Source organism: Nelusetta ayraudi, unplaced genomic scaffold, assembly GCF_046127955.1.
Source record: "Nelusetta ayraudi isolate G7.1 ecotype Tasmania unplaced genomic scaffold, CSIRO-AGI_Nayr_v1 ptg000050l, whole genome shotgun sequence".
NCBI lineage: Eukaryota > Metazoa > Chordata > Actinopteri > Tetraodontiformes > Monacanthidae > Nelusetta > Nelusetta ayraudi.
In genome coordinates this window covers 2227130-2255000 of record NW_027466100.1, presented here as the reverse complement: position 1 = coordinate 2255000, position 27871 = coordinate 2227130, and the positions used below count along the sequence as shown (strand labels likewise).

General features: G+C 42.1%; 1 protein-coding gene across 1 annotated transcript in view; it reads right to left on the bottom strand.

Annotated features, from left to right (window-relative positions):
• Window positions 1-4046: 4046 nt before the first annotated feature.
• cacna2d3 (calcium channel, voltage dependent, alpha2/delta subunit 3) overlaps window positions 4047-27871 on the bottom strand; it is a 34210-nt gene continuing 10385 nt past the window's right edge. The window contains exons 6-39 of the mRNA XM_076037314.1: window positions 26509-26671; window positions 25862-25993; window positions 23315-23375; window positions 23077-23227; window positions 22929-23003; window positions 22721-22810; window positions 20709-20822; window positions 19154-19232; window positions 15705-15838; window positions 15233-15250; window positions 13267-13338; window positions 12939-13019; window positions 12712-12786; window positions 11195-11278; window positions 10632-10703; window positions 10488-10549; window positions 10303-10370; window positions 10126-10171; window positions 9924-10021; window positions 9727-9820; window positions 9127-9222; window positions 8900-9021; window positions 8287-8364; window positions 8128-8189; window positions 7993-8037; window positions 7844-7906; window positions 7227-7297; window positions 7062-7137; window positions 6816-6856; window positions 6431-6486; window positions 5816-5933; window positions 5621-5733; window positions 5199-5281; window positions 4047-4914 (exon numbers count right to left, since the gene is read on the bottom strand). Of these exons, the coding sequence (XP_075893429.1) occupies window positions 4822-4914; window positions 5199-5281; window positions 5621-5733; window positions 5816-5933; window positions 6431-6486; window positions 6816-6856; window positions 7062-7137; window positions 7227-7297; window positions 7844-7906; window positions 7993-8037; window positions 8128-8189; window positions 8287-8364; window positions 8900-9021; window positions 9127-9222; window positions 9727-9820; window positions 9924-10021; window positions 10126-10171; window positions 10303-10370; window positions 10488-10549; window positions 10632-10703; window positions 11195-11278; window positions 12712-12786; window positions 12939-13019; window positions 13267-13338; window positions 15233-15250; window positions 15705-15838; window positions 19154-19232; window positions 20709-20822; window positions 22721-22810; window positions 22929-23003; window positions 23077-23227; window positions 23315-23375; window positions 25862-25993; window positions 26509-26671 (2886 nt within the window). The 3' untranslated portion in view covers window positions 4047-4821. The remainder of the gene's footprint in view (window positions 4915-5198; window positions 5282-5620; window positions 5734-5815; window positions 5934-6430; window positions 6487-6815; window positions 6857-7061; window positions 7138-7226; window positions 7298-7843; window positions 7907-7992; window positions 8038-8127; window positions 8190-8286; window positions 8365-8899; window positions 9022-9126; window positions 9223-9726; window positions 9821-9923; window positions 10022-10125; window positions 10172-10302; window positions 10371-10487; window positions 10550-10631; window positions 10704-11194; window positions 11279-12711; window positions 12787-12938; window positions 13020-13266; window positions 13339-15232; window positions 15251-15704; window positions 15839-19153; window positions 19233-20708; window positions 20823-22720; window positions 22811-22928; window positions 23004-23076; window positions 23228-23314; window positions 23376-25861; window positions 25994-26508; window positions 26672-27871) is intronic.

Here is a 27871-nt window from a genome sequence, read left to right as displayed (position 1 = left end):
TGCTTGGTCTTCCAACAAGACAATATCTCAAAGCATACTTTGAAATGAGTCCAACAGTTCCTGAACAATACCAAAACTGAGGTCTTGGAGTGGCCCACACCAAACCCAGACCTCTGTGGTGGGTTCTCAAAGTGAATATCCAATTCTTGGAAACCATGCACTTTGGACCAGCTGGAACAATTTCCAATGGAATACTGGCCCAAAATCTCTCAGGAGACCTGTGTCTACCAAGTAAAGAACGACTCAAAGAGGTTGTGTTCAGTTGTGGTTCAGAAAGGGTGCACTATTGACTATTAAGGACCAGGTGGCTAATAATTTTGGATGTCACATTTCTGCCCTTTCTTGTTTCAACTCAGTGTATCAATAAAATATGTTTTAAGTATGAATCTGAATGTGTCTTAGATACAACTCTACAGGTTCTACAAGCGGTGCCGCACATCATCTGCTGGTTTGGTGCATTTCGTCTCACTCCCATTGTCAAGTCTATTTAACCCTCCTGTTATGTTCGTTTGTGAAGAACAGCAATGATGTTCCCGGGTCAATTTGACCCGCAACATAACAGGAGGGTTAAAGAGAGTGTGGTGCAATACTCTGAGAACATTTCAAACCATAACCAGAAGTGATGCATCTATAGAAACATTACAAAATGTGCTCGACCAAGTTGTGTAAATCATTTTTTAACTTGTAACTGTAAACTCGTACACTGCAGTCAAGAGGATTCCACATACCAACCTAAGAGCTTCACAATATAACCACTGCAAATATTCTGTTCAACTCATGGAGATAAACATCTGCCATATGAGATCAGCTCACAAGACCACTGACTCTTGTCAATAAAAATCTGCCAACACTTCTGCAAGAGATTTAACGTTAAAATGTAACAAACTATGTTAGTGACAGTATGTGATGAAATTAAATCATTGTCCACAACAGCCACGTTTTTTTCATTAAACTCATCAAAGTCGTAACACCTCCTAACACCTCTCTTCTCTCTGACTAACTTAGAGTGGCTCTCACTCAGTGCATTGCTTATCCATTGCTTATCCTCATGTGTAAGTTTAACCTTTGTTAGATTATCTGAAATTGTTAATAAATTCTATTTCTTACAGCCTTGCTATATTATTGTTTAGCCTCACTGTCAATCCCAGCTTTTTCTTTATTTTTAGTTCTGTGTTCCAAAAAATATTCTAATAACATTCTTCATACAGTAACATGGTGTCCATCTATACACAGAGTGAGTAAAACTTCTGTCAGTTAATGACTATTTATTTGTTTATTGCAAGAATGAGTGGAGAGTGCAGAGTGGTTTGAATGCACAATATACAATGTGATGTAAGGCGCCAGGTTTTGATCTTAATATAATTTTGATCTTTCCAACTGTTGAGGGAAAAGTACAATTACTATTTAAATTTTTTTTCCAATTTTACTAACTGAGTTTCTGGTCAAGACAGGTCAAAGTTCACCTGTTGAGGTTAAAGTCAACTGTTTCTACACTGTGAGGAAGAGAGATGTATATTCTCCTTCTCTACACAGTAGCGCGCAGTCCATGTACATACAGAGTGAGTAAATTGTGAATTTAACCTTTTTAAAGGGTGAGTGCAGAGTGCAGAATGGCTGAATGTTCAGATATTTAAAATGTAAGAGTTAGTTCTCTGTAGTTTGAGTTGATTCTGCAGTTTAAAAACAGAACAAAACCAAAGATGTGTGTTCTTCCTTCAGGTCCTGTTGAAGCTGCACCCACACTGACAGTGAATCCTCGGACCATCTCAGAGACAGAGTCAGTCACACTGAGGTGTCAGCCACCTCCGTCTGTGTCTGCTCCTCAATGTTATTTATACACTGTGAAGGGAGGAGCCCCTAAACTGTGGCCTTATATATACATGTATATATATATATGTATATATATATATATATTTATATATATATATATGTATATATATATATATATATATATATATATATATATATATATATATATATATATATATATGTATATATATATATATGTATATATATGTATATATATATATATATATATATGTATATATATGTATATATATATATATATATATATATATATGTATATATATGTATATATATATATATGTATATATATATATATATATGTATATATATATATATATATATATGTATATATATATATTTATATATATATATATATATATATGTATATATATATATATATATATGTATATATATATATATATATATATATATATATATATATATATATATATTTATATATATATATATATATATATATATATATACATATATATGTGTGTGTATTTTAATGATGGAAAAATGTAAAATATTATTACAACTAAATACATCCGTCTGTGCAACTTTGATAATGTTCTTCTTGCTCTCTTTCAGACAAATGTTTTGACCAAAGGTAACAATAATCCATCACTGTGAATATGTGCTCAGCACTAATATCAGTGTAAGTATAATCATCATTTAAAAAAATGTATTTGTCATCCCGTCAGTTGGAAGACAGAAGTGGCCACATTAGGCACAGATACGTTGTAAGTAGAAACATGTAGAAACATTTTTTTTTTTTTTCAGTAATCAGTGATTATAACACTGCAGCTCACCCTGCCACTGACTGACACTTTCTACATTTTTCATTTCATTTCATTTCTTTATAGGGAACAAAGCATTGCCATCTTTAAGTATTCAGGTATTATATTACAATGCCTATATTAATTGTAGCATTGGAGAGCAGAAAGGTTTACAGCATCTCCCCTTTTGCAGATGACTATAGGTGCATGCAGAACATTGGCCGTACAAACCAGGTGTTAACAATAGCAGGTAAGAATGTCTATTTCTAGTTTCTCTTTTTTCTTGTTACTGTGGGTTTCTGTTTATATTGGGTGCCAATTCTAACATACTATTACTGGTACTATCAATAATAATAATAATAATAATAATAATAATAATAATAATAATAATAATAATAATAATAATAACAATAATAATGGTGATGAAACATTTTTCTTGGTGTTTCTGTGTATTATATTTTTTTGAACATTGATTGATGGCTATGAAGGCTCTAATCAGTAGTCAGTTATAGCAGTGTTAGCCCTCAGCAAGATGGAAAATGGAATTACCACCTGTGCAACTTTATATCATCCTTCTTGCTCTCTCTCAGACAGATTTTTTGACCAAAGGTACCAATAAAGACGATATTGACAGATTGCCATTACTGATGTGCGTTTTTTTGTTGTTGTTTTTTTTAATGAACACTGACAGCTGCTTCTTGTCTTCCTCAGAGTAAGATGGAACAAGGTGTCGTAGAAGAATACAAAGGCCCAACTCTGTTGTCATGCCACATCAAACTTGTGTTGCATTGTTTTTACTCAATTGTACAGCAAACAGTTTTGAGTTGATTTTAATGCTATTACTGATTGTTCGTAATGGGAGTTTTTCTGCTTTAGTTTTGAGGTTTTCCTGTTTGTTGTCTTGCTTCACTTCACACTTCACACTTCACACTTCCTTTCCCTGTGTTTTCAGTCCACTGCAACACACTTTTGAAAGCAACAACTTGCACACGAGTGCAACTGAAAAAAAGCATCCTGCTCATACTAAAGCTTCTTACATGACTGATGTTCCTGCAAACTTCTGTCAGCCCAACTATTGTTCAGTTTGCTGTCTGCCAGTCACTTGCTGTCTTTCCTGTTATACCGTGACACAAACGTTGACTCTTATTTTTTTCTTGTTGACTGCTCTTTTGTCTTGACCCTCATTTACTGTACTGCCGTTAATACAAGAAACTAATTCTGTCTGTCCTTAAAGCCACTTTTAAATGAATCCTCCATGATGCACCATGAAAATACTTACAGTTAACAGTTTTAGTCAGACTAGATAAAATGTATGATTTAGTCATCTGTGTTTTCACTGACCTTATCTTCATTGCTTCTAAAAAATAAAAAAAATAAAAAAATCAATTAATTTCTAATATACATTCTGGAAACACACACACACACACACACACACACACACACACACACGCACACGCAGTATAGGGGAGGAAAATATCACTTTAATGAATTCATCAGCTCCATAAACATGTATTTGAGAGTATGAATATCACCTTGACAAAACATGGTAGGATATATTGATGGAACATTCTGCTTTCATCATGCATATTTGGCTTGTCTGACATCTTCTGCTTTATAACAAGGAGAAACTGGCAGAATAAAGCAAGTTCTCTTCGCTTGTTGCTGTTAGTTTTTGTTCTATGCAAGCCTCATTATTACTGCCATTGGAAAGTAATTTAAGAAACGAAATAAAATATTGGAAGAACACAAAACAGAAATGCTAAATGCTAATGCTAAAAGTATAGACCGCTCTGTAGCACTTTCACGTGACAACATTGCACGTTAGTTTTTGCATTCTGTACTCTGAACCTCAGGGTTTTTTTTATTCCACAACAAAGACACCATCGTATTTACTGTTTTCATCCTTTGAACAAAGGATTTGCTCATCCATTCATTTCAGCACACAGTGCGTCTCATTTATAACACACATTCAAGACAATACGCATATTGTCTGACGTTCCTCCATTCTTCTCATTTTGATTTGCTGCAGCGCACCAAATTATCTTCACGGCATTAATGGGTTAGGGTCTCAGTACTACAGGTATTGATTTTTTTGTTTGTTTGTTTGTTTCCATGGAGCACTCCCTGCTGCAGAGGTGAGAGCAAATTCATTTCGGATTGGGTGTGTTCTCTATAGGTTTAGAAGCGTCCACTTGTTGTTTCAGTCCACACTGATGTCTGCCAGTCGTGCCGATGGTCACCTGCTGACGCTCGCGGCGATCAAAGGGAGGAGAGCTGCCGTGAAAGCGCTGGACAGACGAGTCGCTGAACCGCACTCCATGGCGTTTTCCTGCAGGGCAGATATACTGTATATAACTATGCATACTAAATTTACAAGTACATTCATGATATCATGAAGAAATTTAAATTTGCTGTATATATTTTGTTTAATGGCAGTGCAGGGCAGTGCAGTGGCAGGGCAAAAGCTGGTTTCTTACTATTTTTTTCATGACTCCAATCAAACTCACTATGAGGCTACTCAAAAAAAGAAAAGAAAAACTAATTGAGAGAATTATTCTGACTCAGGGGAAAGTTCTAAAACTGTAGCTCTGGCACAAACACTCAGGATCTTACATCAGGGTGGAAGGGATGACATGACTCAGGCTTCTTTCTGTCCTTCTGGAACTTCAGCCGGTCACATTTAAGTGACTCGTTGTGTTCAAAGGTGTCAAGGCAGAAAACGCTACATCGAGGCACTGATTCACAGGTTCATCATAACTGAAAACATAAAGGGTAGAATTTGAATTTGAAGGTCAAGTTGAGGCAACTCGACTGGTTTTGCTATCTTGAAGCATAGTAAAACATAGCAAAACCAGTCCAGTTGCTTTAACTTAACCTTCCTGGACCTGCAACATGATACAGAAAACACAAAGCCAGATACAATGATACTGAAGAGTCGGGTGATTCAGTTTTAGCTAGTTAGATAGATAGATAGATAGATAGATAGATAGATAGATATCAGATCACTGATAATGCAGTCTTTCTAGAAAGGATATACATGATCTCTATGGGATCCATAGTAACCAGCGGGGCACTGCTGCAGTCACACTTATTGTCCACAACCACCATGAAGAGGTTGCTGCTGGGAATCTGCTGTATGACAAAAGACCTGCAGCAACACAGAGGCAGAAGCTTGAGCGTGGGGCCTGCTGAAAGGTCGAGGTATTTTAAGAGGCACTATAATCCGATACCTAACACAGCCCTCGCAGTCAATGTTGCCTGTGGTTTCTTTGATGGTGCGTTCGGAGACAAAGGCTGGATACTCTGTGTCACACGGAACCATCATGGTTTTACCTCGAGATCTTTGAGCTGCATGTTGAGAGGACAGAAATAATCAGAAGCGCAGAGACGATGTCTTGAGTTCACAGCAAGCAACATGCAGCCCAGTGACTCTGGTTATAAATAGGAAGCTGAATACTTCTTTCTGGTTTCCTGATGTCTCTGTATGGGCTTTTATGGAAATGTAAATAAATTACTGTTGTATACTTGATCAGAAATACAAGTCGGCCAATACCATGAAACTGGTGAAATGGGAGGCGTGCAATGACCTCCCTTCAGTACCAGGTATTAAAAATTATGATAAAATAATATCCCTGCAGGCTGTCATTGCACTTCAGTTAAAAGTGTTACAGTTTAAAGAAGACACCATCTTCTCTTTAAACTGTTAGCAGCGATGTGTGAAGTTGTAGTAGGTTACACTGCCCCCATCTGGCGTTCAGTATTTACACTCAGTTCACTCCTGAAAATGCAGTACTGAATGTTGCCTGTACTGAAGTTTTAAAAAGTTGCCCGTCATCAAAACTTACCTTTGACAGTGTGATCCACATTCCACCAGCTGTACAGGTTAAATTCTAGCAGGAAACTGAAAACAAACAAAACAAAGCATTACCCAGAATATAGTAGTAATGTAGACTCAAGCATAAACATCAAGATCGAGATTATTATTGGTGAATGAAAGCAGGAAAGTTATTTATTTTAGTGATTTTTTCACAGCTGGAAACACGTGCACACGTTTAATTATTTAATGTTTTTAGATACAACACATTGTTGTGTGGTGCATTGTACATATTGGGAATTACTATTAACAAATAAACACTGTTTTTTTTTGTTTTTTTTCAAAACTTTACCATGTTAAAAAATTATGTGCAAAATGTGTACGCAACATTGTTAGAATAATTGTGTCATTCTTACATAACCAGTTCAGTCAGGAGCCACTTGACGACGGAGAAGGGCTGAATGAGAGAGAAAGTCAAACTGTTAGAAGGATTCTTGTTTTTTTTTAAAATGTTGCTTCAACAGCAGACACTTTCATGAGGCTTTGCAGCTTGATAATCGACTCAGAGATGAGTATCTTTGTGGGTGTTCCCCAAGGAAACCTCCAATTACATCTCTATTCTCAAATCTATCAGCTGACATTTAAGGTGCCGTCCAACTTACATCTGATAAAGCTCGTGCACTGTCGCTGCTCCCGGCATACTCTTTACAAAGGGCCTGATAATCATACAGCGTGATCCTGAGATAAAGATTAAAGGCAGGGTTATTTAAAGCGACTTCAATTTTACAGTACGTGCTTTAAAACAAAAGTAAAGTCAGGTTACTCACCTTTTAAAAGAGCCCATTTGAAGGAGCTTGTTCATGACTGCACCCTCCACCTCTCCGAAGAAAAGCCCTGTCTGAGGGAGAAGTTTGATTGATACATTTTATTAAAGCATACAGACAGTGAGCTGACAAAATAACAGTTATCAACTGAAAAATTACAAAAAATGAAATAACTTTTTTTTTTTAAAGGCTAGCTGTACCTTTAAACAACTTATGAAAGAGACGTATCATCTAAACATCAAATACGTCCAATTGTTAAAATATAGCCTTAATGTATTTAAAGCACACACTGTATGTACATAAAGTATTATGAGATTAATCAGCAAACTTTAGTGAATAAATAAATAAGATAAACCATTTATTTTGCAGGGAAGTGATGGTATAATTACATTATATATGTTAGTTCAGTTGAATAGGGTCTGTCAGTTTTCTTCATTACTTAAATGACTGAGTGTGTTGGCCAACATAATGCAATATTTTCTATTTTCTGTAGTTCATAAATACATGTTATGGATATCTGACATTTCATTGGACGATCACAACACATCTTAAAATGGTTGAGGGACATTCTGCTCTGGAGAGTGAGTGAGTGTGACGCCTTCCACACAGTCACGGGTTACCTGAGATTGCTCCTCTGTGACGAGGATGAAACCGTTGTTGTCGATGAGGTAGCAGTTGATATCCTGCCAAAAGGGTTAAAGGGGCGAACTGTCAATGCAAGTGGACCAGAGCATGATGAGAAAACTAGAAAGTCTGGGACTTTTCTCACCTGGTTATCGCAACTGATGCTGCACTTCCCGTCCAGAGCGGTGCACTGTACACAAAACACAAGTAGCTTGGCTCTCACACAGTTGAGTGATTTCATATTTTGTTTCCATCAAGCAGGTGCTTGTTTGTTAGTTACCTGTCTGCAAGCAGTCCAGAACTTCCTCTGGAAGAACTCGAGCTTCATCTGGATACCAACAGCTGAACCCAAAGGATGGAAAAAAAAAAAAGCATGAGAAAAGACGTTAAGGTGCAGATCCATGTCGTCAGATGTTGAGATGACGAAACCATCGTTTACCTGCAACAATGGGAGACTTCCTGTCATCCTTGAGCTGAATGGCTGTGCTGGCCAAAACCACGCTGTTATTTTCCAAAGCTGGAAATAAAAAATAAGTTTGTTCAGATTCCCTTCTGATCACTGGGGGGCGCCCTTTCCTTGGCTGTGCTGCCTGCCTCAAAGAAACTGCAGTAGAAGCGCTTAGGTCACGGTAATAAAGCCCAGCAGAAGTGTTTTCTGGAGCCAGATGACTCTCGTAATCCTGAGATAGCTTCTGTGATTGGACATTTCGCTTTAAGAGCGGCTGGCCTCGTCATTAACACAGGAGAGGCTGTAAAAGTCCTGTGAAATGGTGCTGGAATTCTCTTTCTCGGGCCAGAGGAGCAAACGCCGGTCCGCCTGACTGCAGTGAAGTGATGAGTGCGGCAGCAAACGGCGGAGGCAATCGGCAACTCTCATCAATGCAACCAGTGAGCTATCCAAAACACTTTATACGGCGCATGGCTCAATAACTGAAGGTACTCGCAGAGAGATTCAGGATGCAGACAATCGAGTGGCGGTGGGGGTGGGGGGGAATCGGAGCATTTTGCCTGCACTGGTGGAGTTTGTTCAGGGCTGCGGTCTTGTTGCCTACCGGTGCTGAAGGGGATGGAGTAGACGAAGGTGCCGGGAACCTGCTCGGCTGCTCTCTTGTACCACAGAGGGAAGTGATCGGCGTTGAAGACGCCCTCCTTGTCCTCCGCCGTCAGGAAGTCTCTGAGGAATCACGCACAGCAGCAACGGCCATCAGACTCATCGAGCACAGCGACAGCTGCCAAGCTGATGATGATGGCGATGATGCTGATGATGAACGGCACTCACTGATTAGAGAGCTGATCGGCCGGTACAAAGAGCTTGGTCCTCGACAGGCCGGTGCGTGTACCCAGGAAGGTGATCTCCACCCCTTTGTCTGAGTTCCTGATGGTTCCAAACAGCATTTCCACACATCAATTTGAGCCTCACTTGGGTTTACAAATAAAATTCTTGTATAAACTCCTTACGATGTTAACATTCTTTTCACTTTTCTCTTGGTCATTTATGTTGTGCAAATAAACAACAGCAAACCCCACCTCATGTTTCGCACCTCTCCTGACAGGACTCTGCGCCACCCACTTTGAGAAACACTACTGTCAGGTGACTACACTGACACCAACTGGACCTCCACGCTGCCCAGCATGGCTTCACATAAAAACATCCTCAACGATAAAACATGTTTTTGTACTTCAGACTTGGCCTTTTGACCTCACACTATTATCTGTAAGGTGTATTTAAAGAATAGCTGATAAAAGCAGCACTCGTACAAATGGAGCCTTGGGGTGTTTCTGTGGTTGCAAAGCCTTTAGTCAATGCCGGTGCTAACAACTTCATCTTACACCGTCATAACAACATGGCCTTTGCATTATGATCGGCAAATGTTCCTACTCCGACTTGTTGAGTGCCAGTCCTGTCCAGTAGGCCTCCAGTGGAGCAGTGACCACAGCGTCAAACAGCACCTCCTTGATCAGCTCTCTGTCGCCTGTACACAGTTAATAGGGGCATTCAGCACGACCAGAGAGCCAAACTTCACTTTGTTTCGGGACTCGTGATAAATCAAAGAGAGTCCCTCAGCTGGGCCTCACAGTTGAGGTGCGGTCTGCGGCCCGTCATGAAGAGCTTGATGGCCTGAATCTGGGTCAGGTGCCGGTGCTCGTGCTGCTCCTCGGTGTTGCAGTAAGTCCTGTGGTCAAATAACAGCAACACTAATTCGCCCTTCCCCGATGAACACAGGGAGGAATAACCCACATAATGCATGACTGCCCACTTCCACAACCCCAGCCTCACCATTCATCTGCCAGGGCGACATCTGGCTGTTCCAGATCACGGAGGCCTGAAAAACACAAGTCAGTCACGCTTCAGCAGTGCCAGCCTGCAACGACTCCGACAATACACTTCCGAAAACAATGCAGCGCGCACTGAAAACACACGCAACTGTATTTTGGCTTTTCGAGGAAGACGTACCGGAGTCGACGGTCACATTTCCCCTGAAGAAGTACTTCCCGTGACCTCTGGAGAGAGCCACTCCCACACTAGAGGAAAACGGGAAGACAAAGAGAAGAAGGGCTACATGGGCGACTCCACCGGTTTCCCCGCTTTCGCCAAGTCGTGACCCGACATGCATTCAAGGACTGCAGCGAGAGCTCCACCTGAATGGTGTCCCTTTGATGTCAGTGTAGTAGTAGTCGTTGTGCATCTTCAGAACGCGCCTCTGCAAGAGAAGAAGAGGCGCAAGAGTTGGAGACAAGCCCTCGTCCGACAGGGAGACGCTGGAGCCGTTGAAGCAGCCTCACCCCTCTGTCCACCGTCTTCTTCACCTCCATGGAGAAAGTCCCTGTTCTCCGGTTCACCATCGCATTACGCAGCTGAAAAAGTGGAACGCGCTCGTGTCATTGCGGTGGTGGTGTGCGTACATGACCATCAGCACACATACTTTTGAATACTTACTAATATGTAAGCACTAGCACTAATTTGAATGAAAGAATCTGGGTTAAGCAAATGTCACTGTGTTTGGAAGTAAAGATAAAGGCAGATGTCAATAGACTAATAAAAGTAGTAAAAAGCACTACGAAAAAAAGAGCTGAACAATAAATAAACATTACAATTTCAAATTGGGTCTTTCACCCTGCTATCGACTTGCAGTCACTGATTACCAACTCCAAAATATCAATAAAGTCATTTACATGCGCTTTGATTTTGATATATATCTGCAAAAAATGTAAACACAACTTGAAAATTACCGTGAATGTTGAATAAGGGTGATTTTTCAGTGTATAAAGTGTATAGAGTCTGAAATTGCAGTTATTGTTGAAAATGACTCCAGAAATGTCACTGAGCTGCTGGGGTGTCAACGTACAATATCGTCTTTGTCTTCCCACTCCACCTCAGAGAGATCCACGCTGCTGTAGTTGGGCTTCCTCCTCTTCTGACCATCCTGGTACTGCACACAACAACACAATACATCCAATTTAATGCTCTCTTTGCCACACTGACATTTAATTCCATTCATCTATCTACTCTACGGTGTAACCCCAGCAAACTGTGAAATCAGCATGTGACATATAATATTAAAATGAATGGGCTCAGCATCACTCCCTTGATTCCAAAAAAAGATTTGGACCGTGTAAAATGTCAAACGACTCAGAATGAAAAAAAGAAATTGCAGTTCCTTCTCAACATATCATGCAATTCAATTAGTTTCAAATGTCACGTTTAACAACTGAGATGGTGAGATGTATCAGGATAATTTCAGGATTTAACCCAGCACAATCCTTAACATAATCAGAACAGAACTTAAAGGTTTATGATAAATAAGAAGTATATATATATATACATATACATACATACATATATATATATATATATATATATATATATATAGGAGGGAGGGGGTGGGGTCCCTCTGAAAATTCAGCAACTGAGTTCAAAAATCAAAAATCAATGATTACTGCAGCAGAATAAGACTGAAGTGCTTTGTCCATCCAAATGCAATAAAAATATGCATGCATTTGTATTTAATAATGTATTAAAACAAACCTATACATACAATACATAAATGCAATAAATGAATACAGAATAATAAGTCATCCATGAAAAAATCATTTTTCTTTTTTGTTGAATACAGGTCACTAATAGATTTGCAACTTCCTACCTTCCAAGTTCTTTAACATTTTACACAAATCCAATTTTTTTTTGGCATCAAGGTAATAAATATTTGGGGGTTTTGTGCTCCCTTCTTTCTCTGAGGCTTGTTGCGCCCTCTAAATCAAAGCTTGGTTTGGAAATGTATCCATGATTCCTAAGTCACTAATCTGCATCCACTCACAAGTACATGGCTCAAACGTACGCGACAGTCAAACCAAACACGCTCGGTGGTTGACGAAAAACAAGGAAGTCTACCACTACAACCACAGCACAGTTTAGCCACAAAGAGACGTTTACAGGAAAACCAGCACAGACTGTTACACACACACACACACACACAGTTGCACAGAGAGGGATAGCACTAACACTGGCACACACAGATCCACTAGCGCAGCCAGAGCTCCTGAGGAACCAGCGGTTCCGGGCCGAGTGGCTATGGTCTCTGCCAGCGAGTGTTAAGTTACCTCTGGGAAATCTCAGGCCAGCCAGCCCTATGAGTGGCCTTTATCCCTGCATGCATACATCAAAGGAAAAGGTGGGGATTACAGACTATACGAGGCCATCGCCGCACCTCCCGACCAGGCTCGTCTCTTTGCGTACTCGTTAGCAGGGATGTCGGTTATGCATCAGTTTGTGCGGACAAAAAATAAAATAAAGAAACAGAAGCAGGGTATAGAAAAGGGAATGTGGAGGAAAAATAAAACTGTGCGTGTTTGGAGAGTGGATTACCAAAGGTCTGAGGTCTGGGTGCGTCAGGATGTAGCCGTTGTTTGTGATAGCGAAGGTGTACCCATGGATTCCCAGCTGGAGACACAAAATGAGACACATGAGGGAGACGGTTGTTTCTTTTCTACCATAAGCAAAAAAAAACAAAAATAAGAGGAGCATTGAAAAAAAAAAAAAAAAACACACACAAGCATTTAAAGTGAGAGCAGCAGAGGAGCAGCTGATTGTACCATATGTTTTGGGATGAGCTTCATCAGCTCTTTCAGAGGGATGTCTGTTCCGACAACCCCCAACAGAATACCCTGGTTCTTCTGCATGACAAGATTCACAAACAAACACGCACAAGTTTAGGTCAAAACTGACACTTCTGCTTGGCTAAACAGTCCAGCACTCCAAAAGAGGTGACATTTATGTATGCTGGACATGTTTAATTTAAAATAGTAGGATTTCAGTCAGAAAAATCATTGATTATTAAACTTTATTAAATGTTTATCATAAGCTCAACCATGTTCATACACAATACAGCAATACTTGACTTTGTTCTACTCAGCCACATACGGTTTCATTCTTTGTGCTGAATACGGGCATGGCGACTGTGGTCATCAGACTCGGACCAGATTTCTCATTCATCTGGGGGAAAAAACAAAAATATTAGAAGGATTCTTTTTTTTTTTTTGTAGTACAGTCACATCAGGGGTGGCATCAAAGTCACTCGTCAAAATCTTAAATTAAAAAACAAAAAAAAAAAACAATCCTAACTCCAATGTAGTTGTCCAGTTAGTTGTGCTTTTTTTTTTTTTTTTTTTTAAATGTTAATGTTATGACAATACATAGAAGATGAGAATTTCTTCCATAAAAGCCTCTATAATTTTGTGGGCGGGTGTCCACAGATAAATCCACTCTGAAGTAAAGGGGCAACGCGTTACACAATTTCAGTGCAAGATGCTGTGAGTTTTGTTGCTGCGTGCTGACCAAAACAAACCAGGTCCCTGCACATCCTGATCTGCCTCCAGTGTCACCAACACTGAACCAAGAAGGAAATGCAGGTGTACATACGAAGCAGAAATCTGTGTTTTTGTGGACAATAAGTATAGAAGTAGGGAAAAACTACTGCAGGATCGTTTTTTTTTTTTTTCTCCTGTATTTCACAAGCCGACGTTATCTTGAGCATCGAGTGGTGTCTGCTCGCTGCCATCTGTTGTTTGCTGATATGGTTTCTGGAGCTGGAGAGGCGTTTCGCAGGGTTTCGAAAGGCAGAGAGCAAGAGGAGATTTGCATGCATTAACGTGATTGCGTAGTAAACAAAGCGTTTACACACACACACACACACACACACACACACACACACACACACACAGACGAAACGGGCGTCTCTTCTTCTTCTCTTGATGTTGTGACGCCACTAATTCTGTGTAATTCTGCGACTCCGTGTGCTGCTTCATCTGTACACGTGCATGTGTAAGAAGCAAACCAGCTGGAAAACCAGTTGTGTGTGTGTGTGTGTGTGTGTGTGTGTGTGTGTGTGTGTGTGTGTGTGTGTGTGTGTCTGCTGTATGTGTGTGTCTCCTCGCTATCTTGACAAAATGAAGGATGGTGGCTCCTTAAATTCATCATTACACACAATGGAACCGGAAACTGGACTATTGAGGGCTGCTTCAGCGTGCGCGCACACACACACGCACGCAGGTAAACCTACAGACGGCTAACCTACCCATGCCCCCCTCCCCCTCCTCCAGTGTCAGTTTTATTATGGGCTTTAGGAGATAAAAAGCAACGATCCACAGAATGATGAATGGTGTGTCTGAGGCTCCGATACAAGAGCTCGCTACACACTCCAGAGGACAATCTCCCAACCTCTCTTTGTGTACGCCTGTGTGTGTGAGCCTGCGTGCCTGTGTGTGTGCATGTTTGTGTGTGTGTGTGTGTGTGTGTGTGCTTCAGTGGGCACCCTCTCATGGTCTCCGCACTGGCGAAAAGCACAACGAGCGCTGCTCTCGTGCGTCGGCACAAGTGAGAAACGAAGCTCTGCCCGCTTTAAACTCCCGAGGAATGGTTGCAGCACAATGAGAAGCTAATCCTGTAACACGTTGAATTATTTTATAATCAAGCTTAAAAAAATAATAAAAAAAAGTGGCTAAAAAAACACAGATCTGTCAGCACTTGTTTTTTTTAATGTATGCGCTTAGTGTTCTTTGCTACTTTGTTAGTGTCAGTTGTCAAATTCTTTTATCGTTTTATCAATTTTTTGCATTTTTTTCATTTGTTTGTATTTGTCATTGTATTGTGTTATTTCTACTACAGATGGAAAATAGCCTCTGGCTAATTCTGGCATATTTACTTGTACTTTAATATTGCACTGTCCCTTTTAAATAAACAATAATAATAATAATAAAAAATCCAACTGCGTTTGAGAGAAAACCACCCACAGCGACTCAGGCTGTGTAACCTGACCACCATCTTCTGTCAGACGCTAAAAAATAAAAACAAACGACATCAACTGAGAGATCTTTCTATCAATATTTACCTTATAAGCCTGGGAAAGCTTCAACGGGAGAAGAGACACATAAGGTTTGAATTATCCACTGCGTTTTTACACTGTGCATCCATGCAGCAGACACAGATGTACACGGTGGGGGGGCGGGGGGGGGGGGGGGGGGGACATCCATGCAGATTAATGAAGCTCATAATAAGTCATCAGTCCAGCAGCATGAGGAAGAGCGACGATGAGGAGGCCGAGACGCACATGTTGCAGCAACTGTACAGTGAAGAAAATGACACGACTAAATATGACGCTGTGAGGGGGCATCAGCACCTCATTACAATTTAATTATCTGCATTGTAATGTGCACGGGGAGCGCCTGTCACCGCACGCCGCCGGCGCAGAAAGCATGATGGTGCACTTAGCGTGTTGGCATGGGGTCCACATCACATTACAAAAACATGCAGGGGCGACGAACGGGGGCGTCGCAGGGGAACCGGCGCAGAGTCGCACTCACAGCGCTGTCCACGTAGGCTTCCGTCCACACTGTGTCGTGTTCGTGGTCGATCACCTTGGGCCGGCTCATGACGTGAAGGTACCTCATCACGTTCTCCTGGACGTCTGCCAGAGTGGAGATCTGACTGAAGTACCCTGCGAAACACATCAATCTGTGTCAACTACAGCGGCAATATATCCCAAACTATTATTTAAGTAATATTAAATATGTAACATTCCATTGGTGCTCTGCCAATAAAGCCAAGTACCTGCAGCTGAGGACGATGCACAGCCTAGATTAGCTAAACTCTTGCCAGAGAAAGCCATGAATAACATAAAAGGTTCTTTTCTACAACAATAGTTGGCTACTGTTCTTGGTCTTGGAAAATGATGATGCTAATCTCTTTACCATCTTGGAAAATGATTATGCTAATCTCTTTAGCAGCATCAATGTTTATCATCACTCCCTGAATAATTAATAAGAGAGTTTGTAGCAGTCGTTTACCTGTCTTATGTCACAACCAGAAGGACACTGATTAGTTATATTAGGAGAGACTGAAAGATTCCGATTGCGACTTTAAAATATATGGTATGTATTGTAGAGATATATAGATATGTGACTTTTTCTGAGTAGAAATGCCAGTGATCCAGCTGCATTCCAGCGTTCTTGTTCTCCTCCCTCAGGGCAATTAAAATATCGTCATAACATTCTGTTCCTTTTGAAGCAATTCAGCCAGTGCACAGCACACACTATAGAACATGCGTCGTGAGCAGCCAGCCACCGCTGAGCTGCAGTGCAGATATCACTCAACCCCTTGGTCTTAAACAAAGCCTTGGCGAAGGTCCTGGCTCAGGGTGCCATCACTTTCCCTGACAGCTGAGGTCCTTTGTTGCTCCAAGTCAAGTACATAAACTGTGTTTTTTTTTGTTTGTTTGTTTGTTTTTTTTTGGTTTTTTTAGCAGAACAGTCACTGCTTTAAAACAACAACACAAAACGGCTAATCGCAATGTTGCTCGTGTACAGTTTCGATCAGCGTGAAGCACATTTAAGGGAAAACACTGCATGCAGCATGAGGCGCACAGAATCTGGAGGGCTCATGCGCCCCATGCTGCAGAGATAACCTGAGCCACTCTAATGCAGGTGTAAAGCAACCTTGCAACCTTGGAACGGTGAACTAGCAACAAGGTGAATGCAGAGATAAGACATGAAGGTCAACCACAGTCCCAGAGTGCCAGGATGTGGAATATAACTGACCTCTCTAGGATCCCGTATAACCAGTTATCCAGCACAACATGTGCAGCATTTAAAACAGAAAGGAAATGGTTTTGGTCGTATCAGCACAGTCATCAGTCGGTGATGTTTAGCACACTGTAGTGACAGGAACATCTTTGGCCACTAAAACAGTTGAGTCTTCATTCATGAGGACCTCAGTTTACATTAGGAGCAGGTCCTCTTGTAAGTAGGCGGCTATGTTATATCAACAGTAGCCCAAAGCAGTGTTTTTCAAAGTGGGGACGGGAGGGGGTGCCACATAAAATTGGTGAGAAGATAGGAAAAAAAAAATGCAAATAATCAATTCGATCGATTCTTAGGTTGATGGAGTTGCCTACCCTGCCAGGAGGCACAAGGGCCCCCACAGAAAATTGTGTGTGTGTGTGTGTGTGTGTGTGTGTGTGTGTGTGTGTGTGTGTGTGTGTGTGTGTGTGTGTTGGTTTGCAAAACAGGCCCCCCAGCGAGATGCTCATGCTGTTTGGGAGACCATGGCGTGGAAAAGTTTGGTCACCCCTGGCCCATAGTGTAAGTTCGTTCAGCATTTCAGTGACGTCAACTCTGACATCACAGCTGATGTAAGAAAGAGGTGAGGTTGTGAGATGATGTGGGATATCAGAAACATGGGAACATTGTTTGCACTATGCTCTTTTATATTAATTAGATGCTACTAAATCACACTGGGCCTCGTCATCTACAAACAAAGGAAGTTACTGCAAAGATATTTATTTATTCATTTATTTATTTATTTATTTATTTATTTTCCTTACTTTTGCGTCGGGCTGGCTGAGTGTCCGGGGATACCGGGATATTTTCATCCTCCAATAGGATGAAGAAGGCAGCAAACATTTAGGTCAGTTTTGCGTTGGGACTGATTGCGAGAGCCAGATCCAGATTTTGATGTTTACGCCAAAGGAAGTCGCTGCCATCTCTGGGCTGTTCAAATGAATATGCACTACAATGGAGCTGGTACCGCTGGGGGTGTCGCTCCCTTAAACTGTTCTGCCACCCAGTTTCAAGCCGCCTGACACATATTTGGCTGCGTGGGACAGAAAATGAACAACGCGCCGCGGCAACGAAGAGACAACGCAGCGGGAGTGAGAGAACCAAGCGCTGTACAGCTGAAACAGCTGCGAGTCACTCCGGGAGGCGCGATGTGAGGAAGGCACACCTCATTGCACTGCTGTGTTGCAAAGTCTCCTGAGAAGAATCAGTGAATGGTTCCCTTGAAGAGGGGACACGACCAACACGGTGGAGTGGTTAACAGCAAGGCGCCACCATGGGTGTATTATCAAGGAATGGATACTGGAGTGGCAATATGGCGGCAAAGCGATTTCTTTCTTCCCCCAGTGGCAACTCGAGGTACTGCAGCCAAAAAACTCATGCAGCCCAAAAATATGCATTTTTTTTAACTCCTCTAAAACAGCTGGCAGGATGACTGTCGCCTAAAAACAGTCTTGTTGAGCCTGTTGATAATTATTGAGAACTCATTAACGTGATCAGCATCTTCACATAGATCAGTATCATTAATAATCGCATTTGACTCAAGGCTAACTGAGACGATGTGTTATTTCAAGAGAGTGTAGCAAACTGATTACCCTTCATGACTCTGTACCCATGAAGTAGGGTACAGGTTCACAGGTTCATAAAGGTTGGCGATGCCAGCGTTAGAGTGTAGCTATCACTCTATCAGTGGAGGATTAATAAAATTAAAATCGTCTTCTGTCCATCAGAACAAACAAAACCAAAACAAAACTGGATTCCAACACTGACTGTGTGTGCGCACGTGTGCGTTTCCCTTTGTGGCCATTTTGTGCTGCGTTTTTCCAGGATGCCACTTTCCCTCTCAGTGTGCACTCATCTGCAGCGCCGACACGTGGGAGCCATCAGCGGTGAGCAGCCGAGGGGGAGACACTCTGACAGGAAGAGGGATTAGAGCGGCTTGACCTCCGACCCCCCCTCTTCCAAAGCGTCACTTCATTGCCTCTTGGCAGAAACAGTCCCATCCAGTGCACACGCACACACACACACACACACACACACACACACGCACGCACACATCCAAGCGCACCCTACGTGGACAGACGTGCCACACACACACACATGCACGCACTTGGCAACTTGGCATCAGCGCCTCATCATAGCGCTTCCAGCACTGACACCACGCTGTCTTGATAAGTGTTTATCAGAATGTCCCAAACCTTTGTTGGCGCAGGCCATCCATTTGAGGTTATCGGCGAACGCAGACTCTCGGCCGATCAGGTAAGGGAATATTCGCACCTGTGCAGAGGACACGTCACTTTCAGGGATGGAAAGATTAAAGGAAACATGCAAAGCGCTCTGTCTTCCTGTCCTGATTCTATCTGCTCCCTGCGCCTTCTTACCTCCTCCTGGGAAAATCACTGAGCATTAAGAGCCTCATCCTTTATTTCCCCCCCCCGAAGTGATCTTTTTAATTGTTGATTTGGGCCAATTAAACACTCTGAGGTTAATTTGTCGGGGTCTGTTTTTGCGGTTTACCATAATGGCATGTTCCGCTGTCCTTTCAGACTCTCTGCTGCTACACTTTGCCCAGCCGGCACGGCTCATTGGCTCCAGATGCTTTGCTAAGCATAAAGGCATATAGAAAACCACTGAATGCCTGCCATATAGTTGCCCCGAGGGTGTGTGGGGGGGTGGGGTTGCTTGCCAAATCCTGCCCTGTACCCTGCCAGCACACATACGCATGATAGGATTGAAAAAGACCCCTCTGAGCTGTTTTTTTTTTTTCTTCTTTTTTTTAATTGCTTTGTGAGTGGCGCAGCAGTGTAGTTCTGTCTCTGCATTTAGATCTTCTAAGTAGACACTGAGCAAAGATTTTAAAGCCAAAGTTGTGTCCAGAAGAAGGTGGAAATCGTAGCAGTGTGGGCAGTGATGACGTGCAGGGATTACTTTTACCACTGGGGTCATTGTGGGTTTAAATACATAAAAAATAAATTCTTCCTCATTGTTATTCCCAATCAAGGTCAACCTCTTTCCACTGTGAAAAGATCACTCCTCATAAATCCTACTGGTGGACCGTCAGGGCCAGCGCGGCCAGCACGGCCTTCTCTGCTGGCCTTGACACTCTATCTTTTTGTAAATATGTAAAAACTATTCTTCATAGCCTATTCTGCTCACACTATTTTAGATCCACTACGACATGCTGCTTATAGTGTTGTACATTATTGTATAGTTTTTATTTGATCACATTTCAGCCAGCTTGTGTTGTTAAGTTCTATGAAATCTGCCCGAGGCCTTCAGAATCAACAGAGCAGGCTCTGCTCTAAAGCCAGAGATCCCAGAGATCCGTTAGCTCTAGCATGATAAACCCACCATGGCTGATGGAGAAGGTATAATTAATAATGTTAAATTAAATAAATTAATAATGATTTATAATGTAAATCACATGACGCATTGGAGCAGCAGCTGAGCCAACATGTTCAATTGTGTTGCTGTTACATTTTCTCAAAAGCAAATGCAAATAATCTGTTTACATTTATTTTCAATAAGTAGTTTGTTTTGTTGTCGTCTCGTTGGTGTCTAATATCAATATTAACTCGTTTAAGTTCACGTAGCGTACTTTTGGCTGATTTACTACAACTTTGCTAGCAAATCTCTTGAAATTGCCCATTATTTGTAAATTCTCACAACATCAGTGATCTTAGTTTATGAAGTACAAAACAAAGTTCTCACAACACAACTAGAGGAGCAGGGCGCACAAAAAGAGAGACAAACCTTCCTTTCGGGCCAGTTGTACTTTTCAAAGACGTCGTCGTACATTTCGGTGGCGCCATCCGTCACGAGCATTATGGCCTGGCTGCACACGCTGCCGCGGCCAGTCCGATTGAACTGCAATAAAAAGACGGCGGATGCGTCAAAATATACAGCAGGAGGGAGGAGCTCAGACGGCCAGACAGAGAAAACAGTGCCCGCTCCCGCCACGAGAAGATGGTATCTGACGTGTCCTCAGCGCAGCCGCCATCGGTCAATAAGTTACGAATAATAGCCGAGGAATAATAGCGCGGCGGCGTCGGGATGGCCGAAGATGCATGGCGGTAATTAAGTTGTTTATTGACTTGTAGTGGAGTGAATGCGGAGGGAGAGGTGGCGCGATGGTGAGATAAGACCTGCTGAGCAGTGCAGCTTCCAAGATCACACAGGCCGCCAACAGACTCCACACACACACACACATACACACAGACTGGGAGAGATGTCTGAAAGTCAGGTCGCTGTGATGACAATATACAATATATCGCACAATTTCCTCCAATTAGGGCCTAAAAGCTGTACCTCAGCATCAAGTTCACTTAAATCTTTTTATATTTATTTTATTTTTCATTTCTAAAATATGATTCCTCCAAAATCATGTGACTCTGCCTACAGAATCATTTTCATATCTTCATAATATTACACTATTCCAAAACAGTTTGATGGCAGCTTGGTGTCACAGTGACAAACATAGAGCTGTTAACACTTTTGGTCCTTATTTGCACCTTCCTCGTGTGTGACGTCCATCGATCCAGCCGTCCAGCTCTAACAGCTGACAGCTCATCTGTTTCAGGTTTTACTAGAAGCTCTTCATTAGCATTGTCTGTGTCTGCGGCCTTTGCACCATTCAACACCTCAGCCGCAGCAGCCGCCTTCAGAGGTTGCGTCCAACGCTGCTTTGAAGTACAGTGAGATATTCCATCCTTTGAAATATATTTTGCTCTGCAAATTTGGCGAGTTTCTCCCCCCCCCCTCCCCCAAATGTTTACTGGGATATATTATCAGCATTTGTAAATAAGGCATTTGTGGACACATGCTAATGATAACATATAATCAATACCTCTGATCATTCGGTAATGAACGTAGACAAAGTCCAATCAATCCTAGTTATTTGTGATGCAAGTTAATGATCTCAGTGCTGAGTGCTTTTAGCATGCACACTGTCTATATCTCTGTGTGTGGATGTGTATGTGAGATCAGACTGTGTGCAGACTTCCCAGCTGGAAACGTACCAGTGAATTTAGGCTGGTTTGTTCCTGGTTAACTGATTACCATATTCATTGCAGGGCTTTAATTAATCTGACAAATGCAGAGGTAGAAGCTACTGTCCCTCCCCGCGTCTGCCGCACTGCCAGCCCTGCTCTGAAAGCAGGGAGATAAAAAAAAAAAAAAAAAAAAGAGTGCGGCCCAGCTCCTGGACCTTATCTCCTTTGTGTTCCAATCAACCATGTTATTAATCATTGACATTAATTACAGCCATTAATCACACTTCAGAATAGATGCGTCTGCCGGGAGGGTGGGACAGGGATGGCACTGGAGCGTTTCGACGGGCAACACGCCTCCCAAATGCTCAAATACATCCACTTGCAAGTGTGCTACTTTTTATAATTAGCGAAGAACACGCAGAGCGTCGAGCTCGGACACTTTCTGCCACTGACAAAATGAATGCAGGTTGTAAAATGAAGGCTGCGCGAATGTTTCGGTCAAGTGGACTCCGTCAGCGAGATGAAAACAGAGGGCGTCCACGGCAGCGGTGCAGAAATTCATTATTTTTTACATCAAATGAATCAATAAATACATGAATCATTTTTTGAGAACCCCCCTCAATTCTCCCCCTGTGGTGTCACCTAATCAGTAAACAGTAAAAAACAATTTGGTCGATGTGCGTCGTGGTGCGCTTGGAAGATGAATGTTTGCACAGCATCCTCATTACAAGGGGCACAGACACCCGCTCACGGCGTCACTGCGCTGGAACTTACATCGTTCAGGATTGTGAATGCTTCAGCCAGCGCTTCGCCCAGCAGGCCGATCCCTTTGGCAAACAGCTTGTCCAGATGTTCGCGGAAATGCTAACAGATAACAACACAGGTTGAATGGACTAATGCAATCAGACAAATCCAACCCGAACGCAGCCGGTCATATACCCGTCTTTTTGGGTTTTTTTTGGTTTTTATGACCTCAACTCACATCTTTGTTGGTTCTGTCCGCTCGGACCAAAGTGCCGTTTAAACAGGGCTCCACGTAGTGGATTTCCTGATTATACTGTGAAAAAAACATACAACATTTAGTCGTGTTATTTAACAAGCTGTGACAGTGCGAATCAACCAAAACCTACTGCGATGATGTTGAAGAAGTCGTCGTCTCCAAGTGTGTCTAATATGGAGGAGACAGTTTGCCTGGCGATGGTCAGCCTCAAGCCTTTCATGCTTCCACTCACATCCACTAAAATCACAACATCTTTGGGGGACGTTGCCGCCTGAATGTACCTGAAAAAACGTTCAGAGTTGTGTTTACGCTCTCAGGCTGGTGCTGTAACGACGAGTGGGGGTAGGGATTGGTGTGTGGATTCTTACCACTTCCTGTTTCTGCAGTCAAAGCCGATGACACCATGTTCGTCAGGATGCCACTTGACTCCTGGAAAACAGGTTAAAAGAATCAACAAAGATACCCATAGAGGAGCACTTTATATTTTTTCAAACAATGTTTATGCTTAGGCCTTATTTAGATTTAAAGTTTTAGAGCAGATGTTTTCACCCAGCGTTTAACCTTCACGTCTGATAACCAGCGAAAATATTTTCTGTCTTTCACATCAGAGAATATGTCCTTCTGTAAGCAGCCAAGTTCCTTCTCTAAGCAGCTGACAGATCATCTAATAGAAAAAACCTGCACTGACCCCAGAAACACTGCATTTACCATGTCCACAGTTTATACTGTATGAAAAGTATGTCCAGGATGAGGGCAGCGCTATGGACATATTATAAAGGTGAATATATTATTGTACTTAATAAGCTTGACATACATAAGATTGCGTTAAGGGCATAATGTGCAGATTGAAATATAAGGAATTTGCTAGATAAATGGATGTGTGCATATTAAATGTCTGTTATCCAGTACAGGCTGGAACTATGAGCATAATTTACAATGGATATGTGCAAATGTAATATTGGGTTATATAGTAAAATAATTGTCATATAGCCTTTGCCCAGGGGGAGGGATTGAAGTTGGTTTTATCTTTGTATTTTTTCCAGAATCTATGCTGTTAATTACCATTATCATCATCTTCTGTAGCTCACACTGCCTGTGGTGTACCACAAGGTTCAGTTTTAGGCCCTTTGCCATTCACAAATAATAAATACACATTCTCCTTTTGAGGGTCCACTTATCACTGTGTCATTAGATCAGTGTCAATCACAGGCCCTGTCACATAACATAAAAACCTCAACAGGAATTCTAAGTGTCGTTTTCAATTCAGACCACAACTTCTAAGGAACATGCAAAAAAAAAAAAAAAAACTTGTTAAGAGTCTTTTCCAAGATCAAACTCAAGATGAGGCCACTATCATTTTGGAAAAAAGCTACACATTCTCAAGTCTGGATAAATGCAACCCAGACCTATGTAGCATAGACTGAAAATCACTTTTCAACCTCCAGCTGGTTCAGAATGCAGCACCTTGTATCCTCATAGTTTCAGAAGAGGACATCATCTCCCACTGTCACTTCCTGCTTTTCTCCATCAGTTTCTTGTGTGGATCTAAACTGATTTAAAGACTGCTTTGTCTGATCAGTACTACTACTGACAGAGGTTTAGCTGGCGTGCACCATTAGATGGTTGGGCCCTGCTTGCTGCTCCAAAGTTAACACTGACAAAGCGTTTTCTGCCTGACTTCTTCGACTTTGGAGCAACCTGCTTGAGGAGATATGACTCGCAGCCTCACTCACATCTTTCTAGTCACTTCCAAACACCAGTGTTTATAGAACTGCCTTTTAGGTGATGTTGTCTTTCTTTTTCTTGTCTTTGACCTTATTATTTATATTTTAATTAGGTTTTATCTTTGTGCTCTCCTCCTTGAACTGTGTCCCTGTTCTGATTTGCAGTCTCAGCACCTCGATGACCTGATTTTAAAGAGCAACATAAACAAAACGATTAAAATGATTGTGTCCGAATAATTTTTTTATGATTCATTGTAACAGTGAGAAGGTCCCCTCTGCCGTTGACAAAGCGCACCCAGCTTGTCTAGTACAAGACTATATCACTAGTACCTGTCCAGACCTCACAGGCGTGTTCTGGTGAATGGACACCTGACAGGAAGCAAATCTATGTAGCTGCATACAAGCAGCTAAACACACTTTGTAAATGGAAGGGGTGGTAGTCATGGCAGCCGTAGTAACTTTTCAAAAATTGTGAATCATAAAAAGTGATTGATGCTTAATTTTTATCATTTTAATCTAGAAAACTCCAAGACGTTTACTTTTAATACATGTGCCAGGATGATAATGGGGAATTTGTTTGTAACATCTAACAATAACTCAATATAAATAACTAATGCACAACTAAATTAAATCATTGATTATATTTAGAGTTACATTTGTGATGCCACCACATCACACAGATTGTTCTGTGTTCCTTCATTGTTCTTTTTTTCATGGACTTGATGAGAAAAGTAAAAACTGCACTGTAATGTATGATAAGACTGAATACCTCAGTGTAGACTATTCTAAATATAAAACCAGATAAAAGAAAATGCTGTTTTTGTCGTTTTTTTGCAGAATGTCTCCTGTTCTTCACATCGTTGTAATGGTCTTTTGATAACTTTGGCTTTCTCCAACAGCCGTGTGCTGGTCCGCAGCGTGACTGTGGACCAACGCCGACAAATTCAGATTAATTACGCCCTGTACATATATGCATCTTCTCTGATGGACTGTAAAATTACAACATTAGGCAAATTACCCTTTTAGTAATTCTAAATCATTTGTTCAGATTCCGCCCTCCCCCTCTTCCCCCATTCCACTTCCAGCTGATGGCTCCTTTGAGAAAAGGCTCGGTTTCACCCCCGGCACATGTGCGCCACACGCACAGACTCACACAGACGCACAGCAAGCGTCAACTGTGGCAGCACTGACCGGGATACTGCCTGAAGAAGCCCTTGGCGCTCCCGAAGTACTGCCAGATCAGCGTCGGGTCCCTCTCGAAATTATCCACGAAGACTTTGTTTAGAGCCTCCGACCAGTAAACTCCGTTGACGATGTCGGGGTCTGGGGAGGCCGAGGGGGGAGACAAGTGAATTAAACGCTGATCGTGGTAATCGCTCTGCTCGCCATTGCGGGCTTCACAGTTGACCCCTTGTCCTTTGTTGACCCCACTTGAAGGAGACACAATGGCTGTGAATAAATTCCCCCCGACCCCTCCTCCTGCGCGGTCGGTGAGCCTCCCTTTGTGCCGCAAACACAGGACCATTGGGGAGGGTAGGGGGGGTCAATTACAGCCAAACAAAAGCAAAAGCCGTGCTGCGACACACAGGGAGGGGAGGCCCGCAGGAAGGAAACGAGTGAACAGCGAGCATATGAGCAACATTCTCTTTCTCCCGCCTCTTCTCCCGCAGAGTCCATTTCTTTTCATGTCTGCCATCGCCGCTATTGATCACAAGTGCACTGTGTCTCCAGAAACCCCTGACACTCACAACCACACCCCCTCCTCCGCCTCCACCATCCTCTCTCCATTTATTCCGCCGCAGGAGTAAACTGACGCCTGCCTGGCCCCGCACCCTCACCTTTATTGTACATGTTAGTGGGCACCTGCACCACGCTGAGGCTCAGGTTGACTGACAGGTTGCTGAAGTGGTCGTTGGGCTCCAGGAGGAACTCCCCCCCCAGCTCCACGTTATTGCCCCGCTCGTCCACCTCATTGATCAGCACGGCGTTGAAGTACTCGTACTGTTGGAGAAAGTCAATGTCAACGGAATGCATATAAATAGTGCATTATTTGAAATAATGTAGTTCAAATGGACACAGAGTGTGTATGTTTGTGGTTAAGATGTGTTTGGATATGCAAATATGTCTCAAACATAATCAAAATACGTTCTGGAAACTTAGAATTGCTAGAAACTACATTGTTGTTGTTTTTTTAATTCCTTTTTTTTTCACGTCTACCTACAGGTAAGTTCTGTGATGAGAAAGTGAATTTACAACAAGGAGACGTCTCTTTGGATTATAGATTGCTAAACAAAGAGTAAAGAGTGCTGGTGCTTTTGCCTGGGTAGCACAGTGGTGCAGCGATCGACTGTGGCCTCACACTAAAGTGGCTGCAGGTTTGCATGTTGTGACTGCGCGGGTTTGTTTCACAGTCCAAAAACATGCCAGTTAGATGAATGGCCACCTCTAAATGGTTTTTTTCGGTGTGAGTGCTTGTTTGTCTCTCTGTGTCATGTGCCAGCGTCTCTTCAGGGTGCCTCCACCTTCACCATAAGATATCTGGGATACTCTCCCTCCCCACCCCCCCACGACCCTGAGTACAGGACAAGCGGCTGTGTAGAATGGATGGATGGATGGATGGATGGTGCATTATCTGTTCTCCATGCAAATTATATTTTAATACAGAATTTAAAAAAAAATGCTATAGGGATATACAAATACTGAAAAGAGAAAAGTAAACGTAAATAGAATTTATAAAAAGTCAAACATCACAGTAATTAAATGGCTTTTTCCAAATTAGCCAAACAATTTGTCTTATCCCAAACACTATTAGAGAAATTAACGTTTTTGCCCATGTTGTATACTTTGAACTAAAGTCTTTAAAAAAAAAAAACACACACACACACACAATCCAACACAACACTACGTGTTTGTACCCAAAGTAAACCAAAGCATGGAGGGGAGCGGAGAAAAAGTTTGCTGTCCACTCCGTAAAAACCAGGGCAGGTTTTTTTTGCCTTTTTTTTTTGCCTGTCCTCTCCTTCACCTCGTGATGCTGCAGAGGGAAGACTGTGCGAGCGAGCGGCCTCGCTGTGGCCCGCGCTTATTGTCTACAGTCACCGAGAGCCGTGGTGAGAGGGAGGGAGAGAAGGAAGGAGAGAGGAGAGAGGAGAGAGGAGGGAGGGAGGGAGGGTGGATGGGTGATGGACTCAGGGGAGGCCA